Source organism: Coregonus clupeaformis, unplaced genomic scaffold (genome assembly GCF_020615455.1).
Source record: "Coregonus clupeaformis isolate EN_2021a unplaced genomic scaffold, ASM2061545v1 scaf0064, whole genome shotgun sequence".
Classification (NCBI taxonomy): domain Eukaryota; kingdom Metazoa; phylum Chordata; class Actinopteri; order Salmoniformes; family Salmonidae; genus Coregonus; species Coregonus clupeaformis.
Window position 1 is genome coordinate 532,757 of NW_025533519.1, and position 27,989 is coordinate 560,745.

Sequence of the window (27,989 nt, forward strand, 5' to 3'; positions counted from 1 at the left end):
CACCATTTGCAAACATCAACAAAGTCATAAACTGTTTAGACACTACAATACATACATTGTTGTTCACTAGTTCTTTAGCTCAACTAGTGCAAGAGTAACACATGGAATGGAATCGTGAGTGTATCAGTTCAAACAGGATTTTCTAGCTCACTCACTCACTCACTCTCAGCTTACACTAAAGAAGCCAGGCCTTTCACAGTGATACTCATGACAAGAGGAAGGTATCCAGGCTGGTCCTTCATCTCTGTCCTCAGTGTGTCCTCCTCTCTCTTCAGTGTAACTTTAGAGTGACCAAAGAGACTCTCTGTCCTCCCAAACACCTCCTCAGTCAGAACAGCCAGACCTGCATCTCTCAGAGAGAGGGTCTCCCCACTCCCTGCTGCCACATGCTGCACCTGGAGGACAAGCAGCACAGGAATAACATTTATATGCTTTATTTTCTGGGTCATTCTTGAATTAAGATGGCATTTGCATCCCTCGACTATGCAACAATGAAAACCCTTTAAAATGACAAATAGTTAGACATTATAGATGTTTTAGTTGATATTGAACTGTTTATCAATGTGAAAACATAATGCAAGTCATTTATACTGCAAAACCTTATTTCTATGCATTGTTTAAAGTACTTAGGGAAAGTAAAATTGGCTTGTCCCAGTAGTGATGAGTAGAGTGGTAGTGACATATTTTTGGGATTTAGCGATATCTATTATTTTGAATGCTATAAAATAAACAAACGTATTTAATATCATTAGTGTTACCGCCTTGTAAATCACTCATTACAAAGATATACAAGGACCTTGAGCATTCCTTCCAGTGGCAAACTGTTATTAGGGTAGGGGTCTATATTAAATATAATGATTTGCTAATCACACCCTTTTAGTACGTCATAAATATAATGATTCCATTGATCATTTGGTGTGTTTAAATAAAAAGTGTAATTGGTGTAACTCAATTGAAATGAAGGGAAATTACACTCTGAGCAAAATGATTAATCAAATCTCTTTAAAAATAATTTACTTAATAATTTACTAAAGGTTAAATGACCTTAGATTTGAGATGGGTGGCCTCCATTTAAGAAAATCCTAAATTACTTAAATGTGTCATTGGGTTACTGTCAGTGGCGACACGTCATTTAGGGCAGCCCCACAACTATCCAGGAGATGGCGCTGTTTTGCATGTAATTCTGGCTTTCATTCATATCACAACATGATATTATATCAGTAAGCAAACACATTTGATTTGCTTGAGCTAATTAAGCATACGTGCTCGCTTCCCCGTTGTATTGTTATTTTGGTCACTTTGAGTAAGACAGCTCCCTAATGCAGCTGTTTCAGCCTCATTCAGTGATCTGTTGTGGAGAGGCCAGCCAGGGGAAAGCCCTCATTGATCTTCTCTGGTTGCGCACAATTGGCTGCACGTGATTGGCACATTCTCAAAGGTTCAGATGGGTGAGTGAATTCATTGGGACAGTGCAACAGCATGTACTGGGAGACTCAGGCAGCGGTTGCCCACTTGGGTGCTGCCATAGAGATTCATTAGTAGTGCCCGCCCAAGAAGGCTTGATGTCATTTGCCACAGATAAATCGACGTCTTATCTCCGGTAGCTTTGATTGGACTGATGTGTCAATTTCATAGTTGTTTATCGTCTTCTAGCTAGCTAGCTGAAAAGTCTTCATGAATTACGTCAACTATCTCCTAGCAAATCATGTTCAAACTTTGCGTAATAAAGTAAATGTAGAGATAAGACATATTGGTGCTCATCAGCCAATGAACAGGCCTCCATTAAAATAAAGCAAGTTAGAAAATAATTCAACCTGAGTGGTTTGGATAGAACTTGTGGTGGCTAACAGCTAGCTAGCTACAACGTGTTGTTAATGATTGATGTCAGAATTTAATAACCCATGGAACTGTTTCTACGCAATGGTTGAAGCGAGGGTGTAGCTTTATAAACTTTGTTGCTTTATTCATAACCGGAGCATCTTGTTAACAGGTAGATGCAACTACACTCAGAATGGTGTTACAATGATTAGCAATATTGCAGACCAATGCTGATATTGATTCTGAAGTAAAATAAACTTTACTCTATAAAAGTATGCTGGACTACCGTGGTCTTCCGTGCAATGAGAGCCAAAGATATGGGAAAGTAGCCTATAAACTGATCATAACCCATATGTTAGAACGTTTGTGTGTGTGGCTGATAGATTAATTATTAATGACTAATTATTACACCCTGAAACTGTGTATAATGTGTTAGAAATGTGTGAGTGTAGGACCAGTAAAGGCTATGGCATTGAGCCACTATTTAGCAATGTGAGTAAGAGTTAGGCCAGACAACAAAGACAACTGAGAAACTAAGATAAAGAGGCCTCCCAATTTAGGGAGGGGAGAAACTGTTATGAAAACATGGTGCAGAATATTGTGAGAACGGCAATAACTGAGTAAAGCAGGGAGTAGGATATGTGTGTGTGTGTGTGTGTATGTGTGTATGTATGTGTGTATATGTGTGTGTGTGTGTGAACTGAAGGTCAGTAGAGCAGTTTTAGAGTGGAAAACTACAGCCCGCCTACAGAGGGGAGGGATTTCCTTTTGTATGACGTATGAGTATAAAAGATGGACTCTGAAATTGTGATGGCAGAATTCTCAATGAATAAATATCTCTGACTATGCAGACCGGGACTCTGGCCGTTACTTAAATCCCAAAAGACTTACAACCTTTTGGGAGACGCACAGAGAAACTGAAATAGTTTGTTAAATAATTCACATAACAGCTTGGTCCTTCTGAGCCGGACTCCAATACCCTGTTTCTGTCATTCCAGGTAACTCTGAAAACCGTCGACGGGCGAATGATACATTCGTAAATAGAAAGTCCTGCCCTTTGACATTAAGGGTTAAAACAGGCCAGAGGACACCTGATTAATGACAGAGACGGTGACGGAATCCAAACCTACATTGAATCTCGGCTGCAAGGATAAGGTCAGTAGTCTTTATTCATTAACTTGGTGAAATTGATTTGAGGACTTGGTAAAATATTGAAAAGTAGCAAATTGATCAATGCGTAGCCATTTTAAGTGAAATGTGGGGTTGACTGTCAGGAATTATCAAGATTACATTGTGAGGATAGACTCATCCGTAGAGTAGGAGATAATTCTGGGGGACTAGTCAACCTGGTGGTGGGTCCGTAATGATTCACGGTAATAGGCCATTACCAAAAGAAACTACCCGGTGTTGAAATAGAAGGAACTATTAAAAGTACACCTATGGGATGTAACATGTAAGAGATTATTGAACAGTCAACAAATAATCCGGGTTAAACAAATACAAAAAGTACACCAGAAGGAATTAAAGTAGCATGTGTGAGAAATAGAATATTAGTAAAGTCAAAAGTCACAAACAACTGTAGATTTTGCTGTAACTCTATCCGTTCTGGAGCCTTATAAACTCCAGGTTACCGATACAACACCAATAATCATGTAAGATTGTATACGTGTGAGACCTAATGTTTGCTCAAAAGTCACATGAATAATTCCAGGTGGTTGTATAGAGGAGGGAGAACCCATTCCTGTTGTATGAGACTGTCAGGAATTATCAAGATTACATTGTGGGGATCAATCCCTCTGTAAAAGTATGAGATAATTCTGGGGGACTAGTCAAGATTACATATACAGGAAGGGGTGATTCAAGGTGTTGTTGTGTGAAGCTATTTTGAATTACTTGTTAAATTGACTTGTTATATAGAAGAGGTGGCTAAGGGATTTTTAACAGTACCAACCATGGGGGGGCAAATCCTCACAAGAGGTCCCAGAATTTACTGGGGACGAGAAATGCTTGATGTAATTAAAATGGAATCCAGGGATAGAAGAAATCTCCATTATGTAACCAGGTGGAGGGAGAGGTATGGTTTTGAGGGACGTCTAGACGCAGATAAACTCGAATCCATGCTTAAACAGATACATAAGGTGTGTAAAGGAAAAATAAGCAGTGAGAGAGAGAGAGAGAGTAGGAGGGGGCCAGTACCCACTGATAGCCTTACCTAATCTATTGGCGGGGAATGAAAGGGGCCCCAGCAACCTTAGATGTATACAGTAATAATAATAATATGCCATTTAGCAGACAGGCCATGAACACAGAGGACGTGGCCAGAGCGGTAGAAGGAATGACCCACCCCAAAACAGGAATAGTAAGGTTTGGGCTGCCGTTAGAGGGCAGTGGGTTTCAGGGGATGCCCAGAGGACACTTTTGCCATGGGCCGATCACGGAGAGTATGTTGGGAAAATAACTGAATTGTGTCAGAGAGATATGCAATCCATCATGAGCAGAATAACAGACAGGACAGAGCCAAGAAAGAAGGCAGGAAGAAAAGAGAAGTGAGTGAGAGGGAAAGAGAAGTGAAGGTTGAGGTCTCCGTGCCTCCCCCAGAGCAGAGGGCAGAAAGGTTATATCCAAACTTGGCAGACCAGGCATGGAGAGAAAATCCAGATGATGAATACGTAGGGAGGAGAAGGAGAGTGCAGGGGAATAATGTTGCCCCCCACCGGCCCCACCTCCCTATGAGGAAGAAGGGGCTGGAGGAGGAAGGGAAGATGAAGGTGAGGAAGAGCCAGAGGTAGAGGAGTACAGGACAAGGGCAGAGAAAGTCAGACAGGAGAGAAAAGAGAGAAAAGAGAGAGAGAGAGAAGTCCATCCCCCAGCTTTGAGCGTGAGGAAGAGGAAGATAAGGCGTGACTAGTCCTTGAGGGAGAAATAGTAGACTCTAGTGGGGGGAAGACTAAGGAACCCTTTGATCCAAATTGTGAGGTGTTTGAATTGGCTACTATTGACTTAGCACTTCAACAGGAACAGAAACCTTATTTGACATTGACAGTAATGGGTATGAAAATTAAATTCCTTTGTGATACGGGAGCCTGCAGGACAGCAACCTGTGCAACAGACAAGCCAGATGGAGTCAGGATTGATGGGGAGAAAATCATAGTGCGATCTGCCTCTGGTCATCAATTTATTGAAAGGTTATCAGCCCCAATAACCCTAAAACATGACCAATCAGGATGAGAGGCAACCATACCCATCCTGATATCTAAGCTGTGTCGGGTAAATTTACTAGGACGTGATGTAATGACTAAATTGAATGTGGCTGTCATTTCCGCTGAGAGGGGAATGAAAGTACACATAGTCAGAGACAATATGGTGGTCTGTGGGGAAAGGGAGCCATGTTATTGGTATAGGCAAGATTTGTTTAGGGGGGGAATAACTGATATTCCCCGAACCTTGATGGAACTTGCTGATGATGTAGTACCAGGCCCCACTAAAATGTCCCCCGATGACCTACACTGTACTCTCTGGTATAACAAACACCCAGGTCCAGATGCAATCTATGAGAAAGCATTATTTAAAACCACAGAAAGGACTATAGCCTTGAAATGGTTTCACTATGACAACACCCACGCAGTAGTGGAGGTGGAACTAGGGACCCAAAGTCAGAGACTGTTCAGGGAAATATGGAGCCCACATGTGTCCCTAGCAAAGGAGCCAGCAGAGGACTGGAAAGACATGGGCCAGTGGGTATCCAAGGGTAAGAGGATCACTGATTGGGTCAATATTGTGAGTGGCGATCAACACAGCCCATCCACAGATAGTACATTTAGATGAGAATAGCAGATGCTGAGGAGAGGAATACCTGTTGACAGAACAACAGGAGTCAGACTTAAAAGAAGTTCCAGAGCATTTGTGGTCCCGGGGTCCAGCAGACGTAGGATTAATAAAAGGGGTAATTCCAGTACAGGTGATACCCAAATCTAATCATAGGCCATATCAGAAGCAATACCCTATGAAACCAGAAGCAATAAAAGGTTTGCAGTTTACCAAGAGCAGATTGGGAGGGACCTTGAGGGAGGGCCAATTCCCGGGGAGATAGTGAGGCCAGAAACAAAGGTGCAGTGTCCTGGAAATCACAGTCTGTTTTTTTTTTTTTTTCAGTTCTGCTGGGAGTACATTGGATGATGGGGTTTTGTGTTGAATTAGAGACAGTGAGACTATTAGTCAATACCTACGAGAGAAGAGAGGTTACGGTAGCAAAGACAGACAAGAAGGAAATGGTAATAGTGGAGACAGGAGTGAGTGGAAGTGTTACAATTGTGACAAAACAGGACATTTTGCTAGAGAATATGAGGAACCGTATAGTTACTGTGCAAGGAAAGGGCACCAGTTAAGAAACTGTAGGCAGAAGGGGAAGAGAGAAATCAGGAGTCATCATGACCTGGCTGTTTGGTTGTTGTTTTTTAATTGGGGTTTTCAAATAAAAAACAACACACCTAGTATGATGTTTATAAAGCCTTGTTGTTTCAATTTTGGGGGGTTTTCAGCAGGTCAAGGGTGATAGGTCTTAGAGGAGCACACAGTGAATTTTATGGAGTTTTTTAGGTTTTGGCTGAGTTTGGGGTATATATGATTTTTTATGAGAATGAATGTCATGAGGATTAATGAACACTTGGGATAAGTAACATTTATTAAATATTTAGAATAATGGTAATGTTTGGTATACTATGGGATGGAATTTCAATTGCCTCTGAACTCTGTTTTAACTTTCTGGTGTTAATTAATCATCCACACTGGTAAATTCTAAAGGCATGAGAGGAGGACTTTAAGATAGTTTATTTTACCAATAAATAAAAATAAGGGATGGCAATTGGATGATAAATTACCAATATTACCTAAGTGATTGTTAGATAGGTGATAACATTGACACATGGGCAGTGACATGTGTCAAAAGGAGGGATGGATGGTAGAACAGATTAGACAACACTTTGTTGCACATGGGATTACTAATTATAAAAAAAAGATGTGTTATCTGTTCCCAAAATAATCACCAGGGCAGACAAAGGGCACCTCAGGGTGAGTATCCTCCGGCTAAGTACCCTTTCCAGCAATTGGAAATGGATTTTATAGAGTTATCACGGAGTGAAGGGAAGAAATTTAGAGTAACCCCAGATAACGATGGGTTAACCCCCTTTGAGAAAGTGTTTGGAAGACCTTACAGAATGCCACAGTTGGCAGGACCAGACAGGCAGACATAGAACTAGAGAGCACCCTAGCAGAACACGTGAGAAGGTAGTTTATTAACCACACCTGTATGTCAGAGGTTTTGTGCCCCACAGGTGAACTAAAGGAGAAGGTGACTCACTCTATCTAACCAGGAGACTAGGTGTGGATCCAGTCCCTAAAGAAGAAAAACTGGAAGCAGGCCTGTTGGGAAGGGCCCTACCAAGTCCTATTAGATCCACCTGGGTGCATGTCACACACGGCAAAAAGGTAAACCCAGTTACACCTGACGAACAAACACAGAGTTAGGAGAAAGAACCGATCACCACTAGGGCTCGGGGGTTGGCTCCTTAACGAAGATTCCCTTACCCTGTCTGATCATCCCTGTGTGAGTTCGATAGAAGGTAAAGCAATGGGTTGGCCTCTGGCGTCTGACATCTTCTCAGGGCGAGGGTGGGGATTCACAGGTCTCCTGACGGTAGGTAGCTGTCTGATTGTGGGGGCCATATTCCTAACACACTCAGACCCTCCTGATCCGCCAGAAGTAGTAGTTAACCTAACAACAAGTTGATAAAATAATACCTTAACACAGTCTATGAAGGCATAGGAGACAACTAGACGTAGAGAAAGGGGAAGTACTAGGGACTGTAGGGAAGGACATCACCATATGTATGTCACCATGTACATCCTGGGACTATGTAGTTGCTCATACCAAGCGGGGGGGATATGTCAATCTCCATACACAGTTTAAGGACAGGTGTAGTATTGTGAAAGTAGGGAATTACCAGAAAATGGCAGTGCGACCCATATAAGGGTAGGTGCTGTCTGAAAGTCTGAATTACGCTAAAACAGGTTACAGACCTGAACAAGTGAGATATCCTCTTCAACTGGGGCACCCTATAGAGTAAACCTCTCTGAGGGAGGTGAGACCGGGGCTGTGGTAAAGATAGTGCAAACTATAGACCTGAAGGAAGTAGTACAGATGGAAACGGGGTATAGAAATCTTTAACCTGTGGTTGGAATGGATTCAGTATACGGCAAGAACTATGTCTAAAGAGGACTGTTTTGCCTGTGGGACAGCCAAACCAGGGTTAACAACTACTCCGTTCCCCTTGACAGGCTTTGACTCTCTGTCAGGTTTATCCTCCATGCAAGCCACCTGGGAATGTGGTGAAAGAGTCTTGTAGTAACTTGCACTTTCTGTATCCCCTGATAACAAAGTCACCCCGACCTAGGTTGCCTCTGTTTGAAGTCTCAGGGGATTCTTATTATTGTTTTTCTAGGACTAGTAAGGATAGGATACAGGGTAGGGCATCTTAGCTCCTGCTCCCACACAGAGAATGTCACACCTAAAGAGACCATGACTAATCTCTCCTCTTTGTTGCAGCCAGAGGATTTTAGGAACCAAAACCAGGCCCGTGCTGACATCTGATGGTTGTGTGGTGATAACAGATTGTGAACTCACCTACATATGCAAAAAATCAAACGTGTCAGAGACTGGTGAGTTGTCACGTAGAAAGTAGGACCTCCTCCCGGGATCCTTTGATGAAAGGATATATATTGATGGGATAGGAGTACCTCGAGGGGTTCCAGAAGAATTCAAAGCTAGGAATCAAATCGCAGCTGGGTTTGAATCAAGTATTTTCTGGTGGTCAACAATTAATAAAAGCGTAGGTTGGATAAATTATATGTACTATAACCAGCAAAGATTTATAAACCACACTCGTGATGCAATAAAGGGATTAGCTGAGCAGACAGCGGCAACTAGCTTAATGACATGGCAGAATAGAATAGCTTTAGATATGCTTTTGGCTGAGCGGGATGGAGTTTGTGTTCTGTTTGGATCTATGTGCTGTACTTTCATCCCCAACAATACAGCACCGGACGGGTCCGTGACCAAAGCGCTTCAGGGACTCACCACGCTGGCGAACGAACTGGCTGAGAACTCTGGTATTGATAGCTCCCTAAACGGTTAGTTTGATAACATATTTGGTGAATGGAAAACTATTGTTGTAACTATTCTGGGTGAAGTTATAGCTTCTATGGGTATACTTGTTCTTTGTGGATGTTGTCTTATTCCCTGTGTCTGAGGGTTGGTGAGCAAGGCGGTTTCCCAACAGATGGTGAGATACGGCCCAATCCCGGACTCCGACTGAAGGATATGACCTACCAGGCTTGGTGGAGGACGACGACGATCCAGATAATTTGAGACTGGATGTTTTCCTAGAACTATAAATCTCTAGTTTAAAAGTTATTGTAATGATCTTTTGTGTATTAAAGTCTCATTTTAAGTATGATGTACTAGTTACCATTGCTAAAAAGTAACGTTACGCTTTTAATCATGGGGTAACCCTGATGAACCTGTAATGTTTTTATATGCAAACCAACTTATATACTTTAATGAGTGTGATTCATTTCTATAACAACATATATTTTGTATGTGTGTAAAAATTTAGTCAAAGGGTAGAATTGATAGATTCATTATTAATGACTAATTATTACACCCTGAAACTGTGTATAATGTGTTAGAAATGTGTGAGTGTAGGACCAGTAAAGGCTATGGCATTGAGCCACTATTTAGCAATGTGAGTAAGAGTTAGGCCAGACAACAAAGACAACTGAGAAACTAAGATAAAGAGGCCTCCCAATTTAGGGAGGGGAGAAACTGTTATGAAAACATGGTGCAGAATATTGTGAGAACGGCAATAACTGAGTAAAGCAGGGAGTAGGATATGTGTGTGTGTGTGTGTGTGTGTATGTGTGTATGTATGTGTGTATATGTGTGTGTGTGTGAACTGAAGGTCAGTAGAGCAGTTTTAGAGTGGAAAACTACAGCCCGCCTACAGAGGGGAGGGATTTCTTTTTGTATGACGTATGAGTATAAAAGATGGACTCTGAAATTGTGATGGCAGAATTCTCAATGAATAAATATCTCTGACTATGCAGACCGGGACTCTGGCCGTTACTTAAATCCCAAAAGACGCACAGAGAAACTGAAATAGTTTGTTAAATAATTCACATAACAGTGGCTCTAAACTCATTTCTGGGATTGGTAATTATTTATGATTGTGCATTCTATGGTTAGTGTAGTGTAGTAATGTATCGATTCATATTCACTTTTTTCATTGAGTTTGCCCCACCAATATTTTTGTTAAAAATGGCACTGGTTACCATCATCGGTGTTACTACCTCTACTGGTGGCACAATGTTATCATAATGGTAGAAATATTAGTTTATTTAGAATGGGAAGATATACCCAAAAACATTTACATAAACAAAAATTTAGAAAAATGAAGTCCAGTCCATACAGGATTGGAGGCTCAATCAAGCAGGTGTGAACTCACCAGGATCTGCAGGGCCTGTAAGACTGGAGGACTGCAACAGGATCCCAACACAGAGAGACCGTCATCTGTCATTCCTGAAGAAATAAATATGCACACATATAAAACCACAGTAGTGAACCTAGTTTCCCAGTAACTGATCAAATAATAACACAGAATCCTGTGAAAATTGCTCTCTATCCCACCGTCCATGGCACTGACAATGAGGTGGATGGCAGTGAGAAGTGAGGATCTGATCTCATCCTCCCCAACACATTGGTCTACAACATCCAGTATGGCCTGGACTGTCTCCCTCTCAGACTCTTCCAGATCACCCAGGTCAGGAGTCTCACCATCACACTTCTGATCCAGCTGTGACCAGAGAGAGAGACAGAGAGACAGAGAGAGGGGAGAGAGAGAGAGAGGAGAGAGGGAGAAGAGTGAGAGAGAAAGAGAGTACATTTAAGACCGAGAGTATGTTACAGATATTCTGGTTGATATATTCATTCCTGCCATTAGTTGTGTGTGTGTGTGTGTGTTTGGCCCGTGTTTCTGTACGTCCCACTCACCACACTCTCCAGCACACTGACTGCCTCTCCATCCTCCATGGTTGTCTTGAGGAGCTGGAGCAGAGAGGAGCGTGTGGCCGCTGGCAGGGCTGACAGCAGCTGGAAATGACCACTCAGTTTCTCCAGTTCTGTCAACACACAAACAACAGATAAACCATGTTACTTTGTCAAAGTGTGATCAATGTTTTTTTATATATCAAAAGTGTGGTATATTGAGCAGACGTTCCATTCAGTAGACTACATTACATGTTGACCAGACGTTCCATTCAGTAGACTACATTACATGTTGACCAGATGATCCATTCAGTAGACTACATTACATGTTGACCAGACGTTCCATTCAGTAGACTACATTACATGTTGACCAGACGTTCCATTCAGTAGACTACATGTTGACCACTAGACAGGAGACATTAGCCTCCACTGGCATTATTACCTTTCTTCAGATTTAGGGGGCTGTTGGCATCAAAGTCACATACCAGGTCCATAATTCCATCCTCTTCAAACTCATAATTTGACCTAACCTTTTCAAAGCCCCCATTGCTGGAGAAGAGGCACAGCTCTGTGGACAAGAGCAGACAACAGCCATAACCAGTCACACACAGACAGATACAGTGGCTGTACCACATACACACTGAGGAACATAAGCTAGCTGTGTACTTTACCATGGTACTTAACCATGCAGCTATACCTGGGACATTGCACTTGATTAACCATACACTTCCTCACCAAACTGTCCATTGCATTTGACAAAGAGTTCAATCAGACTGTAGGCCACGACAGTATTTACAGGAATAACCAGTGACACATCACTATCTCTCTGAGTACTGCCACTCTGCTTCATAGAGGCCTGTGGAGAAAATGTCAAATCAGTCAGAGACGTTTGGTGCACAGACGACCCAGATTCTAACCCAGACAGTCACCTCTACTACACCATTTCATTTTCAGGAAGTGGATCTAATGACAAAAACAGGAAATGATCTATGTGGGAAACCAGGGCTACAGCATTTACCACTACTGAACAGACATCTGTGAGTATTACCACTACTGAACAGACATCTGTGAGTATTACCACTACTGAACAGACATCTGTGATCTGTCAATATGGTCTTGACATTTACATTATTTATGTAGGCCTAGCTATCATAAAGTGAGATTATTGAGATTAAAAATCTATTTTACAACAGAGATCATCTACATCTGAGTTGTCAGTTATACATTATTATGTTTTTCCACTCATGAAAATATGATGAAAACATCATTCACTTCAGTAGAACGCTTGTTAATCTTTCCTCCTACCTTCCCTCTCAGGGCCACACAGGTGCTCACGTTGGCTCCTACATTGCCGCGCTTCCGGACTTTGGTTGTGACCGGGCAAGGTTGTGATGTCATAATCCTCTCCATCAACACCCCTAATATTGCCCTGGGCTTCTCCCGGGTCTGCTTGATCACAGGGTGGGTCATGTCCAGACGTCTGCAGGAGGGACCCAGATAAATTATACAAAATATAGAGTGGGCGAGCAAATATTATTTAAAGGTGTTAGTGGTCCTCTGTAGCTCAGCTGGTAGTGCACGGCGCTTGTAACGCCAAGGTAGTTGGTTCGATCCCCGGGACCACCCATACACAAAAATTTATGCACGCATGACTGTAAGTCGCTTTGGATAAAAGCGTCTGCTAAGTGGCATGTTATGTTTATGTTATAGTTAGGCTTCTTTCTAGAGGGTCATTCTTGAACTGCATTGGCTTTTGCGTCCCTCGCCTTTGCAACCATGAAAAACACTTTAAGGGCTCTCTTCAATCTGTAACACTGAAGCGTTACGGATTCCGCTAAATAAATTGAAAGGTAATTTCCGTTTGAGCCGACATATCCAGCGTTTAGCGTGAATGCAGTTTCTGCCAAGTCCTGGTAAATTAGGGTAAAATAAAACATTGTCTTTACATTTCAATCACGCTGTGAAGCTGCATTTCTGTGATGCGGATTGAATACAACCCTAAAATTACAAATAGTTAGACATTATACATGTTTTAGTTGATATTGAACTGTTTATCAATGTGAAAACATAATGTAAGTCCTTTATACTGCAAAACGTTATTTTTATGCATTCTTTAAAGTACTTAGGGAAAGCAAATGGGCTTGTCCCAGTAGTGATGAGTAGAGTTGTAGTGACATGTTTTGGGGATTTAGAGATATCTATCTATTATTTTGAATGATAGAAAGTAAATAAAAGTATTTCATATATTGTATAGATCAATAAAAACAAAGAAGGCTATTAAATTATTTTTTTTTACAAATATAATATGTGTCCTTAAGTTTTATGTCATTAGTGTTACCCCCTTGTAAATCCATAATTAAATAAATATAAAAGGACACTCAGCATTCTCTCAAGTGGAGAGACAGAGAGAATTACTAGCTAATCACACCCTTTAAGTATGTCAAACATTTTAGGATTTCATTGATCATTTGGTGTGTCTAAATAAAAAGTGTCATTGGTGTTTGTGGAACTGTACTGGTTTCAGGGAGGTCCTTCAGAGAGGTGTCTATGGATTTCACCCCCAGGAGGTAACACTAATAAAGCTTATAAGCTAAAACAACATGTTTTCTCTTTTCTGATTTACTGAAATTAGATACCATACTCTAGTGTTGTCTCTGTATTTCCCCCCCCTATATTTTAAGCCGGTCTCTACCAGTGGACCTGCTGGGCCAGCACCTACAGCTCCACCAGCGTCTGGGTCTGCTGTTCAGACTCCTGCATTGAGGACTGCATTGAACTTGTTGTCAATTTAAATGACAACGTTTCGTATGATATGTTACGAATTACAATTCGTATAACATGTTACTAATTGCAATTCGTACAGTATGTTATGAATTTGCAATACGTATGATATGTTAGGAATTTCACTTTGTTGTGGCTAACGTTAGCTAGATGGGCAATGTTAGCTAGTCGCTACGGGTTAAGGTTAGGGTTAGAGGTTAAGGTTAGGGTTAGGACTCCCGAGTGGCGCAGTGGTCTGTGCCACTAGAGATCCTGGTTCGAATCCAGGCTCTGTCGTAGCCAGCCGCGACCGGGAGACCCATGGGGCGGCGCACAATTGGCCCAGCGTTGTCCAGGGTAGGGGAGGGAATGGCCGGCAGGGATGTAGCTCAGTTGGTAGAGCATGGCGTTTGTAACGCCAGGGTTGTGGGTTCGATTCCCACGGGGGGCCAGTATGATAAATATAAAATAATGTATGCACTAACTGTAAGTCGCTCTGGATAAGAGCGTCTGCTAAATGGTTAGGAGTTAGGGTTAAGGTTAGGAGAAGGGTTAGCTAATATGCTAAGTAGTTGTAAAGTAGTAAGCAGTTGCAAAAATGTTAAAGTTGTCTGTGATGTGATTTGAACACGCAACCGTTGGGTTGCTAGACATTCGCGTTATACGCCACCCAATCTCCCTCCCTCTTGCTTAAGTAACCGTACATATCATACTAATTTGAGTGTCACAGATATACGTTTACTATGTTACGTCATTGAGGCCAGGCTGAATGTACAAAACATTTCAACCTTACTAATATTGAGCTGCACCTCCCCTTTTGCCCTCAGAACAGCCTCAATTCATCGGGGCATGGACTCTACATGGTGTCGAAAGCGTTCCACAGGGATGCTGGCCCATGTTGACTCAAATGCTTCCCACAGTTGTGTTAAATTGGCTGGAAGTCCTTTGGGTGGTGGACCATTCTTGATACACACGGGAAACTGTTGAGCTTGAAAAACCCAGCAGTGTTGCAGTTCTTGACACAAACTGGTGCGCCTGACACTACCATACCCCGTTCAAAGGCACTTACATTTCTTGTCTTGCCCATTCATCCGCTGAATGGCACACATACACAATCCATGTCTCAGTTGTCTCAAGGCTTAAAAATCCCTCTTTAACCTGTTTTTCTCCCCTTCATTTACACTGATTTAAGTGGATTTAACAAGTGACATCAATAAAGAATCATAGCTTTCACCTGGATTCACCTGGTTAGTCTATGTCATGGAAAGAGCACGTGTTCTTAATGTTTTGTCCACTCAGTGTATTACAGTATAGGGCAACTCACATGTCTTTCGAGTAGTTAACCAACTCCTTCACTTCCACCTCCTCTTTCTTCAGTCTGCCAAAGGACGACTCTTGTTCGTTGGAGCATTTTAAGCCCACGTTAAGTTTGAAATCAGCCAACAATCCCTCCACATTTCCTTCTGCGTTTATTTCTTCAGTGTCACCAGATGCCCCACTGTGGTCCACAAAGTCACACTCCTTGACAGCTGAGGGAAAGTTCAACATTAGTATGGACTCCTCGATGCTATTATACCACAACACATATCTATAACAATCATTTTCATAATCTTTTCATAAAGGGGGGAATAACTTATTTCACTTCAATGCACTTTTCTCTCTACACGTATTCTGACCTTGAACTTAAGCATGGGGAAACGCATGTGTCAGCCAGGTATTCATTTGGGGTGGAGATCACAGAAATGGATGTGTGTCTACAGATACGCTGTATTCTGACCTTGACTTAATTCCCTCATAATTCCACCACCTTCACACACAAAGAAACCATGAATAAGGTTGAGCAACCTGTCGGTTCCAAGTGGAAAAACATTGACTTGGTCCTCTGTAGCTCAGTTGGATGAGCATGGCGCTTTGGCGCTATTTTATTCACGTTAGTCTGTCAACTATGTCCAAGCACCCACCATCTCCATGTCCATGTTTCAAAAGCCAATCATGTATAGCTTCTCATTCTTTGGAAGAAGGACACAGCCAATAGCGACGCTATTGGTTGACTCAGCCAACCTCCTGGAAAAAAAGCATATAATTTGGTGATGTTACAGTAGCATTCACTTTCAATGGGAGGACCTGTCAGAGTTAGTCACCTGATCTTCTTCTGGCTTTTGTAGCTAGCTAGCTATATTATTATGACAGCTAAGTTAGATAATGCTTTGATATCCAGGGGATTAACTTTGTTATAAACATGTTTAGCCATAGCTCACATTACCTATATACCTATGTGGGGTGGCTGGTAGCATAGCAGTTAAGAGTGTTGGGCCAGTAACCGAAAGGTTGCTGGTTCAAATCCCCAAGGTGAAAAGTCTGTCGTTCTGGTCTTGAGCAAGGCAACAATTGCTCCCCGGGTACCGATGATGTTGATTAAGGCAGCCCCCCACATCTCTCTTATTCAGACATCAAATTGTCATATGGTAACATAGAGACTATACACAGTGTCAAAGTCTCAAGCTATGATCTTGTCAACCAATCACAAAAGGTTATGGAAAGTTCCAGAAAGAGCTAGAGTTTCATCACCCCTTGACTAACTTAGAAAGAATGCATTCTTGACTGGGCTAATGTAGGTTGTGACACCTGGCAAGCTGTGATTGATGTGAAGAGCTGTTTTAGGGGGTAAAGTGAGATAGGGATTGTGTCTCCAGATGCTGGAATATACTGGTTCTTTGTGATCTGTGAACCTTCCTTGGACGTAGGAATGGTGTCTAAGGGAGCTGGCTCTTCTCACTATGACAGGTTGTTATGATATGGACATATGCCTGGTAACAGAGATGCATCAACGGATTGGCTGAGTAAGTTTAAACCACGCTCAAGTCTCTACTCTAATTGGTCAGCAGAGAGGTGGGAAACTCCCTCTGTCAGAGTATTTGAGCAAGAACCCAGAACAATGGGTTAGTTCTCTGGGGTGCCCTGCGAAGTATTTCAGAGAGCCCGTATATACGAAACATCATATTTACCATTGAAGGTTTTTGCATTAATTAAAATAACTAGTATATCTTAGAAGTCGTGTTGACCTCTTTTGTTCCTAATACCAGATTTGAATTGACGCGACTTTGACAGGTGTCTATGGATTTCACCCCCAGGAGGTAACACTAATAAAGCTTATAAGCTAAAACAACATGTTTTCTCTTTTCTGATTTACTGAAATTAGATACCATACTCTAGTGTTGTCTCTGTATTTCCCCCCTATATTTTAAGCCGGTCTCTACCAGTGGACCTGCTGGGCCAGCACCTACAGCTCCACCAGCGTCTGGGTCTGCTGTTCAGACTCCTGCATTGAGGACTGCATTGAACTTGTTGTCAATGGTAAATATGACATTTTTTGTTACATTATTTTTCCTCAACTACTATGGCTCTGCTGCCATGAGAGAACACTGATTCAGATAATCCTTTTGACAGGTGACTTGGTTTCCTCCTCCGTTCATTGTGACTATTAGGTTTTTCTCTCTCTTTTGCAGTTCAATAAGCAAAGGTTTTGGGGGCTCATGTCTGCAGCAAGACCAAACTTTAACTTGGCAAGGAAGCCTGCTCAGGTAAATAAAATACAAGCTAACCTGTCAAAAGCGTGATTTGTATTGATCTGTTTTTATAACAGTATGACCTTCAATAATCTTAATTCAACTACATATATTTTACAGACACAACATGTCCGTAGCCCGGCCAAGTTGTCTACAGCCTCTGTGAGTGCCTCAACCCTTCCTCTGGCCTCTGTGAGTGCCCCAACCCTTCCTCTGGCCTCTGTGAGTGCCTCAACCCTTCCTCTGGCCTCTGTGAGTGCCCCAACCCTTCATCTGGCCTCTGTGAGTGCCCCAACCCTTCCTCTGGCCTCTGTGAGTGCCCCAACCCTTCCTCTGGCCTCTGTGAGTGCCTCAACCCTTCCTCTGGCCTCGGTGAGTGCCTCAACCCTTCCTCTGGCCTCTGTGAGTGCCCCAACCCTTCCTCTGGCCTCTGTGAGTGCATCAACCCTTCCTCTGGCCTCTGTGAGTGCCTCAACCCTTCCTCTGGCCTCTGTGAGTGCCTCAACCCTTCCTCTGGCCTCTGTGAGTGCCTCAAGCCTTCCTCTGGCCTCTGTGAGTGCCTCAACCCTTCCTCTGGCCTCTGTGAGTGCCCCAACCCTTCCTCTGGCCTCTGTGAGTGCCTCAACCCTTCCTCTGGCCTCTGTGAGTGCCCCCACCCCTACACAGTGTCTGCGAGTGCCCCAATCCCTGCACCGCTGTATGTAAATGGCATTTTACCTACTACATTGTGTGTCATGTTTTAAATATCACATGACCATATTGTCGGTATTCATATAAAAATGTTTATTTTTCATTTCAGGATGATGTGCCTAGGAAGCCTGTTCGGGTAAATATTATATAGCTTAACCTGTGAAGAGCTTGTTTAAATATATTTGTTTTTAATACTGTTTACCCACAAATAATTTTCATATTATTATATAATACTATTTTACCATTTCCCCTTTCTCCCGGCCCCTCTCCAGCCCTGCTACAGCCTCTATGAAGCCCACCTGGTCCTTCTCCCAGACCCCCTCTGCTACAGCCTCTGTGAAGCCCACCTGGTCCTTCTCCCAGACCCCCTCTGCTACATTCTCTGTGAAGACCACCACTGCCTCTGCTGTCTCTCAGGGCACCTCCAGCTCTGTTATAGCCTCTGTAAGTGCTCTCCTCTGCTACAGCCTCTGTAAGTGCTCTCCTCTGCTACAGCCTCTGTAAGTGCTCTCCTCTGCTACAGCCTCTGTAAGTGCTCTCCTCTGCTACAGCCTCTGTAAGTGCTCTCCTCTGTTATAGCCTCTGTAAGTGCTCTCCTCTGTTATAGCCTCTGTAAGTGCTCTCCTCTGCTACAGCCTCTGTAAGTGCTCTCCTCTGCTACAGCCTCTGTAAGTGCTCTACTGAATTCCATACTGCCTCTGGAAGCAACGTCAGCACAAGAACTGTTCGTCGGGAGCTTCATGAAATGGGTTTCCATGGCCGAGTAGCCGCACACAAACCTTAGATCACCATGCGCAATGCCAAGCGTTGGCTGGAGTGGTGTAAAGCTCACCGCCATTGGACTCTGGAGCAGTGGTAACGTGTTCTATGGGGTGATGAATCACGCTTCACCATCTGGCAGTCCGACGGACTAATCTGTGTTTGGCGGATGCCAGGAGAAAGCTACCTGCCCCAATGCATAGTGCCAACTATTAAGTTTGGTGGAGGAGGAATAATGGTCTGGTGCTGTTTTGGGAAGGGAAATATTAACGATAGAGCATACAATGACATTCTAGACAATTCTGTGCTTCCAACTTTGTGGCAACAGTTTGGGGAAGGCCCTTTCCTGTTTCAGCATGACAATGCCCCCGTACACAAAGCGAGGTCCATACAGAAATGGTTTATCGAGATGGGTGTGGAAGAACTTGACTGGCCTGCACAGAGCCCTGACCTCAACCCCATCAAACACCTTTGGAATGAATTGGAACGCCGACTGCGAACCAGGCCTAATCGCCCAACATCAGTGCCCAACCTCACTAATGCTCTTGTGGCTGAATGGAAGCAAGTCCACACAGCAATGTTCCAACATCTAGTGGAAAGCCTTTCCAGAAGAGTGGAGGCTGTTATAGCAGCAAAGGGGGGACCAACTCCATATTAATGGCCATGATTTTGGAATGAGATGTTAGACGAGCAGGTGTCCACATACTTTTGGTCATGTAGTGTATGTGTCAGTGTTTTGATTTGATGACGATATTGTGAGTAATCATATTCATCTATTATTGTCTTGTTTTGCATTCTGCTGTCTTTTTCATTTTCAGGAGAGCTGATTGGTGTGTGGACTACCTGCTCAGGCAGACTGGGAAGGCCATACAGGACATGGACACTGACTTGGAGGAGACTGATTTTGAGGACTCTGCAATGGACCCCACAGTTGGTAATCTTCTGGATGACTTCACCACCACCCCTGCTGACTTCTCTGCTGCCAGCCCCATCCAGGCTGCTTCCACTACAGTCCAACCTGCTGCCAGCCCCATCCAGGCTGCTCCCACTACAGTCCAACCTGCTGCCAGCCCCATTGTTAGAAATTGCGTAATTCAAATCTGGTATTGGAATAAGAATCAAGAGATCTTCAATCCAAGCTAAATTTATTATATGCAAAATGTATGTATGATAAGTATGGTGGTTCGTATACGGGCTCCCTGAAATACCTCGCAGGGCAGACAGAGAACTAATCCATTGTTTTAGATTGTTCTTCAAATACTCTGACAGTTCTCAGTTCCCGCTCTCTGCTGGGCCTATCAGAGTAGAGGCTGAGCGTGGTTTAGACTTACTCAGCCAATCCGTTGGCGCACGGGCTAGTCCCAGTCCCTTGGCGCATCCCTGTTGCCAGGCATACGTTTATCATAACAACCTATCAAGGTGAGAAGAGCCAGCTCCCCTAGACACCATTCCTACATCCAAGGATGGTTCACAGATCACAAAGGACCAGTATAGTCTAGTATTTGGAGACACAAATTATTATCTTATCTTACCCCCTAAAACAGCTCTTCACATCAATCACAGCTTGCCAGGTGACACAACCTACATTAGCACAGTCTAGAATGCATTCTTTCTAAGTTAGTCATCCCATCAATTATGAGAATAATAAATCCCCCACACCATCCAGGCTGCTCCCACTACAGTCCAACCTGCTGCTAGCCCCATCCAGGCTGCTCCCACTACAGTCCAACCTGCTGCCAGCCCCATCCAGGCTGCTCCCACTACAGTCCAACCTGCTGCCAGCCCCATCCAGGCTTCTCCCACTACAGTCCAACCTGCTGCCAGCCCCATCCAGGCTGCTCCCACTACAGTCCAACCTGCTGCCAGCCCCATCCAGGCTGCTCCCACTACAGTCCAACCTGCTGCCAGCCCCATCCAGGCTGCTCCCACTACAGTCCAACCTGCTTCCTCCAGTGCCAAGTCTGCTGCCACGAGCACCTGGCCTGCTTCACCCACAACCCAGTCTGCTGCCAGCCAACTCCACCCATGCAAAAAACTAGATTCCATATAGACTGTGTTTCCAAATAGACAAGTTTCCATATAAACTCTGTTTCCATATAGACTCTGTTTCCATATAGACTAGTTTCCATATAGAGTAGTTTCCATAGAGACTAGTTTCCATTTAAATTAGTTTCCATATAGACTCTGTTTCCATATAGACTCTGTTTCCATCTAGACTCTGTTTCCATCTAGACTCTGTTTCCATCTAGACTCTGTTTCTATATAGACTCTGTTTCCATATAGACTCTGTTTCCATATAGACTCTGTTTCCATATAGACTCTGTTTCCATATAGACATATAGATCCAATCAGGATTTTTCTTTGCTCTCTCTGGGGAGATAAATCTAGCTAGCTAAGTCAGCCATTGGCTAGGCCATCAGAAGCTAGATAAAGGCATCTGCCATTCAACTGTATTAGGGCAACATTTTGGAGTGACAGTGGAATCAACTAATCACATTTTGACTTAATGAGTGGGACTGTTTTTACAAAAATGTATGGAAACTTCTGCCTTCTTGAAGGCCAACAGGTCACTGCGCAATAGCGAGCAGTAGTTTTCCCACGGTCTAGCTAGCTAGTTTTTGTTGTCAGTTAGTTTGCAGAGGCTGCAGCAGGTGTTATCAAAGAGGATGTTGTTGCTAATTTGTTAGCTTCTCCTTTTTCAAGAATAACTGGTTTGCATACCCACTGTTGCCTTAGTTAGCATTTTCTGGTAGATATCATCAGTTGGAACGTCTTTCCTATCCTACCGGCTACCGATGTCATTCTTCTTTAAGCTGCTCCATGCACCAGTTGAGAGCCGCAGATTATATTCAGTTGTAACTAGCCTGTGTGGGGCGCGCGCATGTGAATACATTTCACGTGCTTTGTGATTGTGTAGGCTACTTTGTGCATGATTTCTCTATTGTACTACATCATTGATAAGTCGTATACCCTCCACTACGCTACTAGACCTTTGTGTTTTACAAAAAGTGCACTCTCCTACATCAGTGCGCTTGCATTACGGTTGATGTTCTTTCAGAATCACGAACCTGTCACACACTGAAGGCCTATAGGTTCGCCACTGCAAAAACATGTCTATAATAGATATAAAGGCTGTTAAGATATGAATGTTTCAAGAAAGAGTGTATATATAATTATGAGCTCTTTACACCGTTGGTCTCGGGAAGAAATTATGAGTCCTCACTGTCCGAGACCGAATCAAGACCGAGTACAAATGTACACTCAATATGTAGTCTCGAGAACAGACTTGAGAGGTTAGCATGTCTTGGGGGTATGATTTTTGACCCTCTGTAAATTTCTCACTCATCATTATTCACAATGCATTCAGGATTATCCATAATCATGGTATCATCCACATTAATGTATACGTGTTTAGAAACATATTCTATTCTTATTTATAATAAAAGTGCCTCGAAAATGACACAACACATTATTTACCATTCATTTCTATTGGACACAAAATAATCTGAAACACAACCAAAACGAACTGCAAATGCATCTAACAAGTTTTTAGAGTCACAAGCTTGATGTAGCCATTGCGTACTAGGAATATGGGACCAAATACTAAACTTTTGACTACTTTATTTATAAGAATCTTTAGGGGTGTCAATAATTTTGACCCCTACTTTTTAAAGATTTTTTCAAATTACTTGTTAAACAAAATCTCTGAGCAATTGTATTAGTATAAAATTATATAATTTCCCCCTTTTTTTTTGGTTACAATATAGCTCAGTATTTGAATTATTTATTTTATACAGTCATTATTGCTAATCTTTATCAAGGGTATCAATCAATTCGGACCACACTGTATATTAAGTCTGAATTTCTTGAAATACATAAAGGTGCACCACAGGGGTCGATTTTGGGACCCATTCCCTTCACTATTTATATAAAAACCATTGGTCAATCTGTATTAAAAAAAAAAAAAAACTTCATCTACAGTACATTCGGAAAGTATTCATTTACATTTACATTTACATAATTTAGCAGACACTCTTATCCAGAGCGACATACAAATATTCAGACCCATTGACTTTTTCCAAATTTTGTTACGTTATAGCCTTATTCTAAAATGGATTAAATCGTTTTTTCCCCTCATCAATCTACACACAATACCCCATAATGACAAAACAAAAACGGCAGAGCGGCAACGGCGCCTCCAGGCGGGTGAGTGCCTGTACTGTGGAGACGCCACACACATTCTGGCTACATGCCCTAAGCGACCAAAAGACAAGGCTCGCTCGTAACGGTGGGTCTACTTGCGAGCTCAGAGTTAGATCCTGAACCCATCATTCCCCGATTACAAGTACCTGTATCCTTACGTTTCCAGAGTCATTCCCTGCCACTCTCAGCTTTCATAGACTCAGGTGCAGAAGACAACTTTATTAGCCACCAGTTCGTTACACAAGCTCGTATCCCCGTGGAGCCACTACCTACCCCCATTCGAGTCACAGCCTCCTCGCGGAGATAACTCATCAAACCACCCCCGTTTCCCTAGTGATTTCTGGCAATCATTGTGAAAGCATTCAGTTAAGAGTTATATCTGGCTCAGCTACCCCCCTAATCCTTGGCTTCCCCTGGTTGGCTCTTCACAACCCACAAATTGATTGGACACGTCACACCATTCTCAGTTGGAGCACTAACTGCCATTCAGAGTGCCTTAGGTCAGCGGTTCCCCCCACTAAGTGTAACCCTACTCATCCCTCAGCTCCTCCCGATCTGTCATCTGTCCCCAAAGAATACCATGACTTAGCTGAGGTTTTCAGTAAGGACAAGGCTCTGTCTCTACCACCACATAGGCCTTATGATTGCCCTATTGAACTGCTTCCTGGTGCTCCCTTGCCCTCTAGTCGCTTATACAATCTGTCCCGACCGGAAAGAGAGGCAATGGAGCAGTATATTGGTGATTCTCTGGCCTCGGGCATAATCCGTCCCTCGTCGTCTCCTTTGGGTGCAGGTTTCTTTTTTGTTGAAAAGAAAGACAAGTCGTTACGCCCCTGTATCGATTTCAGGGGTTTAAACAACATAACTGTTAAAAACAAGTATCCCCTTCCACTCATCAACTCAGCTTTTGAACCTCTGCATGGCGCCACAGTTTTCTCCAAGCTCGACCTCAGGAACGCTTATCACCTTGTCAGAATCCGAAAATGGAGATGAGTGGAAAACCGCTTTCAACACTCCACTGGGGCATTTTGAGTATTTGGTCATGCCCTTTGGGCTCTCAAACGCCCCTGCTGTATTCCAAGCCATGGTGAATTATGTTCTTAGGGATTTTTTGAACCATTTTGTCTTTGTATACCTGGATGATATTCTTGTTTTTTCCAAGTCACCCGAGGAGCATGAGTCACACGTCCGTCAAGTCCTTCAACGGCTCTTGGAGAATAAGCTGTACGTCAAAGCAGAAAAGTGTGAGTTCCACAAACAGTCTACATCGTTCCTTGGTTTCATCATTGAGAGCGGGCAGGTGAAGGCGGACCCCGAGAAGATCCGGGCAGTGACGGAATGGCCCACACCCACCACCCGTAAGCAACTTCAACGATTTTTGGGCTTTGCTAACTTCTACCGTAGATTCATTAAGGGTTTTAGTAAAGTGGTGGCACCCCTTACTAGACTCACATCCCCAAAAGTCCCTTTTCTGTGGTCCCCTGAGGCGGAGCAGGCGGTAGGTGTTTTGAAGGAACTGTTTTCCACCTCCCCCGTGTTGATACACCCCAATACCTCTCTGCAGTTTATTGTGGAGGTGGACGCGTCTGACTCAGGTGTGGGAGCAGTCCTCTCCCAGCGCTCCCCCACTGACCAAAAGCTTCACCCCTGTGCTTTTTTCTCCAAGAAATTGTCACCCACAGAACGGAATTACGACGTTGGAAACCGGGAACTGCTGGCGGTCAAGCTAGCACTGGAAGAATGGCGGCACTGGCTGGATGGAGCTGAACTGCCGTTTGTGGTCTGGACAGACCACAAAAACTTGGCTTACATCCAAGCCACTAAGAGACTCAACTCACGCCAAGCCAGATGGGCCCTGTTTTTTAGTAGGTTTAACTTTATTCTAACATACAGACCGGGGTCAAGAAATGTTAAACCAGATGCTTTGTCCCGCCAGTTTGCTGACCCTTCGGAGACCAGCGAGCCTGAGGCAATCCTACCTTCCTCATGCGTCGTGGCGGCAGTACAGTGGGAGATCGAGTCTCTTGTGAAGACTGCACTTGCCACGGACCCGGGACCGGGTGATGGACCTCCCAACCTACTCTTTGTTCCCGAGACGGTCCGGTCTCAGGTGTTGCAGTGGATTCACACCTCCCGTTTTGCTGGTCACCCTGGGATGAGACGCACGTTGACGCTGCTTAAGAGACATTTTTGGTGGCCTTCAATGGAAACTGACGTTCGGGCTTTTGTGGCAGCCTGTTCAACCTGTGCTCGGGGCAAAGCCTCCCACCAGTCCCCTTCGGGGCTGCTGTTACCCCTCCCAGTTCCCAGCCGTCCCTGGTCCCACATAGCCATGGATTTTGTCACCGGCCTACCCAAGTCTGAAGGTAATGATACTATACTTACCATTGTGGACAGATTCTCTAAATCTGTTCACTATATAGCATTACCAAAATTACCGTCTGCCAGTGAGACAGCGGACCTCCTAGTTCAACATGTATTCCGTCCCCATGGAATACCTGTGGACATCGTATCTGATAGAGGCCCACAGTTTACTTCCCGTATTTGGAAGGTTTTCTGTTCTGCTTTGGGTGCTTCCGTTAGTCTGTCCTCAGGGTTTCATCCCCAGACCAACGGTCAAACAGAAAGAGCCAATCAAGACCTCGAAGCAACCCTTCGTTGTGTGGCTGCTCAACATCCATCATCCTGGGCCAAACATCTGCCTTGGATAGAGTACGCCCACAACTCCCTCACCACCTCTGCCATCGGCCTTTCACCCTTCGAGGTAACCATGGGTTATCAACCCCCTCTGTTTCCTGCTCAGGAGAAGGAATTGGCTGTTCCTTCGGTTCAGGAGAACCTCCGCCGCTGCCAGAGAGTGTAGAGCGACGCTCGGAAGCGTTGCTTCGGACCACCGACAGGAACAAGACGACAGCGGATAGGAGCAGGACTCCCGCACCTGTGTTTCATCCTGGTCAAGAAGTTTGGCTGTCATCAAAGAACGTACCTCATCGTACCAAATCACGCAAGCTGTCTCCTCGGTACCTGGGTCCGTTTGTGGTGGAGTCCATCGTTAACCCCCGCTGCGGTTCGTTTGAAGTTGCCTTCAGCCATGAAGATACACCCTACTTTCCACGTCTCCCAACTGAAACCTGTGTCCTCCAGCCTTTTGTGTCCGCCCGGTAGATCCACCTCCACCTGTTCGCCTCATTGACGACCATCCGGCCTACACCGTCAGTAGGCTCCTGGACTCTCGGAGGCGGGGTAGGGGTCTCCAATACCTAGTCGATTGGGAAGGTTATGGACCAGAGGAGAGGTCTTGGGTCCCTAAGCGTTTTGTGTTGGATCCTCAGCTGATCACGGACTTCCATCACGACAACCCTGACAGGCCTGGTGGGTCGCCAGGTGGCGACCATTGAGGGGGGGGGGGTACTGTTATGTGGGCAGCTTGTCTCTCCCTTTTCTGTTTCCCTTCCTCCTGGTTTTGTCCCCTCTTTGTCTGTTGTATCTGTATGTGTGTTTGTCCCCATTATGTTGGTGCGTCTGCCGGTGTGTGTCTGGAGTGGATCGGGGGGCGTGCTCAGGATCTGCCTCTCCTGTGCAGCTGCGGGTTGTTTCCAGTGATTCCTGCCTACGCAGCTGCATCCTATTCTCTCATCAACCTGCACTACTAATTCCTGGGCATGGCTCTCCACCGGCGCCAGATCGTTGTTCTTACTAGAGCATTCAGACATACCCCCCAACCTGCCTGCCTGCCTGCCTGCCTGCCTGCCTGCCTCAGCCTCTCCTTCCTCCGGAGCCGACTAGCCCACTCTGTTCCTTTTCTTCAGTTGTTTTTGGACTAAGACAAATTGAACTTTTATTAAAATAATTTTTGTTTCTTCCACTCCCTTAGTCATGTTTTGTTTCTCTGAGTGCTGGGTTTAACCATAGCGTAACACAAACTCCTAAATCGTTCAGTTTACATCTTGTCTACATCTTGCCTACGCTACTGTAGACTATCTGAAATAAGATGTAGGCCTATCAGGGGCTATAGGCTACCTGCATCTATCAAGCAAACCATGGCAAAGTTGAATCACAATCATAAATCCATATTTTAGTCTGTAGCCTATGCCTATACCTAATGAAAGTCAATCTCGCAAATGGGCCATTTATAACTGTTTGTAGTCTTAACATCTGGCACAAAATAATGGCACAATTGCCAGAAAATAGTCTAACATTCATTTTTTAAAAGTTAGTCCAAGTGTTTGAGATCCTCGATTCAACTTTCATCACTCAAACTCTCCTGGCAGATTTATCTATAGTTATGCACAAACGCAAAACAGATTTATTTAGGTACATTTTAGCTAGACCTGGCAACCCTGCTGGAGGGGCTGCAGTGTTTACCTGGGTTAAAAGGTTTGTCTTTAGGTTCTTCAAGCTTTCCAGGCTTCAGCACATCACTCAGGGTAAAGCCTCTGGACTGGTATTTCGGTTCCTGCCAGAAGCATCCCAATCTGGGCCTGGTCTTCACAATGAGTGAGAGGAGATTCAGTTTACCGGAGCTGTCGTTCAGACTGGACACAGGGATCAGGCTACCGTTATAATCTACTTCCTTCAGCATGGATTTTACGGCGTTGGAAATCATGATGGTTGTGGATCGTGTTTCGGACTACAGCAGATGACAAAGACATCAAAGAAACAAAACTAGGATGAACACATGAACACTCAATCAATGCAACAGCTTCTGAAGAGCATTCTAAATACATTTCACACACACATGAAAGTTGGCAAGACACTCAATAATGCAAACACAATCTTTGAAAGGTTCACTTTCCCTGGGAAAAGAGTTGATCAGAACAGCGTAGCATTGCTTTTGACAAGACAGGAAATCATTTCAGTCAAAAATGTTGGTCATTCAAGACTATCCTAAGCATGCTGTATATTTTTCTCATCGCAACACTGCAAGACCTTCATTACCAGGTTCGCACTGCTTCTTCCTCTGGGTCCTTATGACTTGGAGATATGTTAAGAATGAGATACTAGTATGTCTGAAATGCATTAGCTAAGAGTTCATTACATAGTAGTAGGAGGAGTCTCTATCTTAACCCCTTCTTGGGAAACGTTCCTCTTCCACT

General features: G+C 43.8%; 1 protein-coding gene across 1 annotated transcript; it reads right to left on the reverse strand.

The window, feature by feature from the left end:
* LOC121556570 (gasdermin-E-like) lies at positions 1-27,921 on the reverse strand. The gene is made up of 10 exons (XM_041870448.1): positions 27,832-27,921; positions 27,259-27,523; positions 15,000-15,204; positions 12,221-12,395; positions 11,651-11,771; positions 11,358-11,483; positions 10,922-11,049; positions 10,559-10,724; positions 10,377-10,450; positions 1-395 (listed from the first exon to the last, which is right to left on the reverse strand). The coding sequence occupies exons 2-10, from the start codon at positions 27,497-27,499 to the stop codon at positions 171-173; spliced, it is 1,461 nt and encodes a 486-aa protein (XP_041726382.1). The 5' UTR covers positions 27,500-27,523; positions 27,832-27,921; the 3' UTR covers positions 1-170.
* Positions 27,922-27,989: the final 68 nt, after the last annotated feature.

What these genes read in the sequence shown, in the direction of transcription:
- LOC121556570 (XM_041870448.1), bottom strand. Translation starts at nt 27,499, where the DNA reads ATGATTTCCAACGCCGTAAAATCCATGCTGAAGGAAGTAGATTATAAC. An exon ending in TCAGTGTGCTGGAGAGTGTG is followed by an intron (nt 10,725 to 10,921) that starts GTGAGTGGGACG and finishes CTCTGGTCACAG; the next exon opens with CTGGATCAGAAGTGTGATGG. An exon ending in CATTGTCAGTGCCATGGACG is followed by an intron (nt 10,451 to 10,558) that starts GTGGGATAGAGA and finishes TTATTTCTTCAG; the next exon opens with GAATGACAGATGACGGTCTC.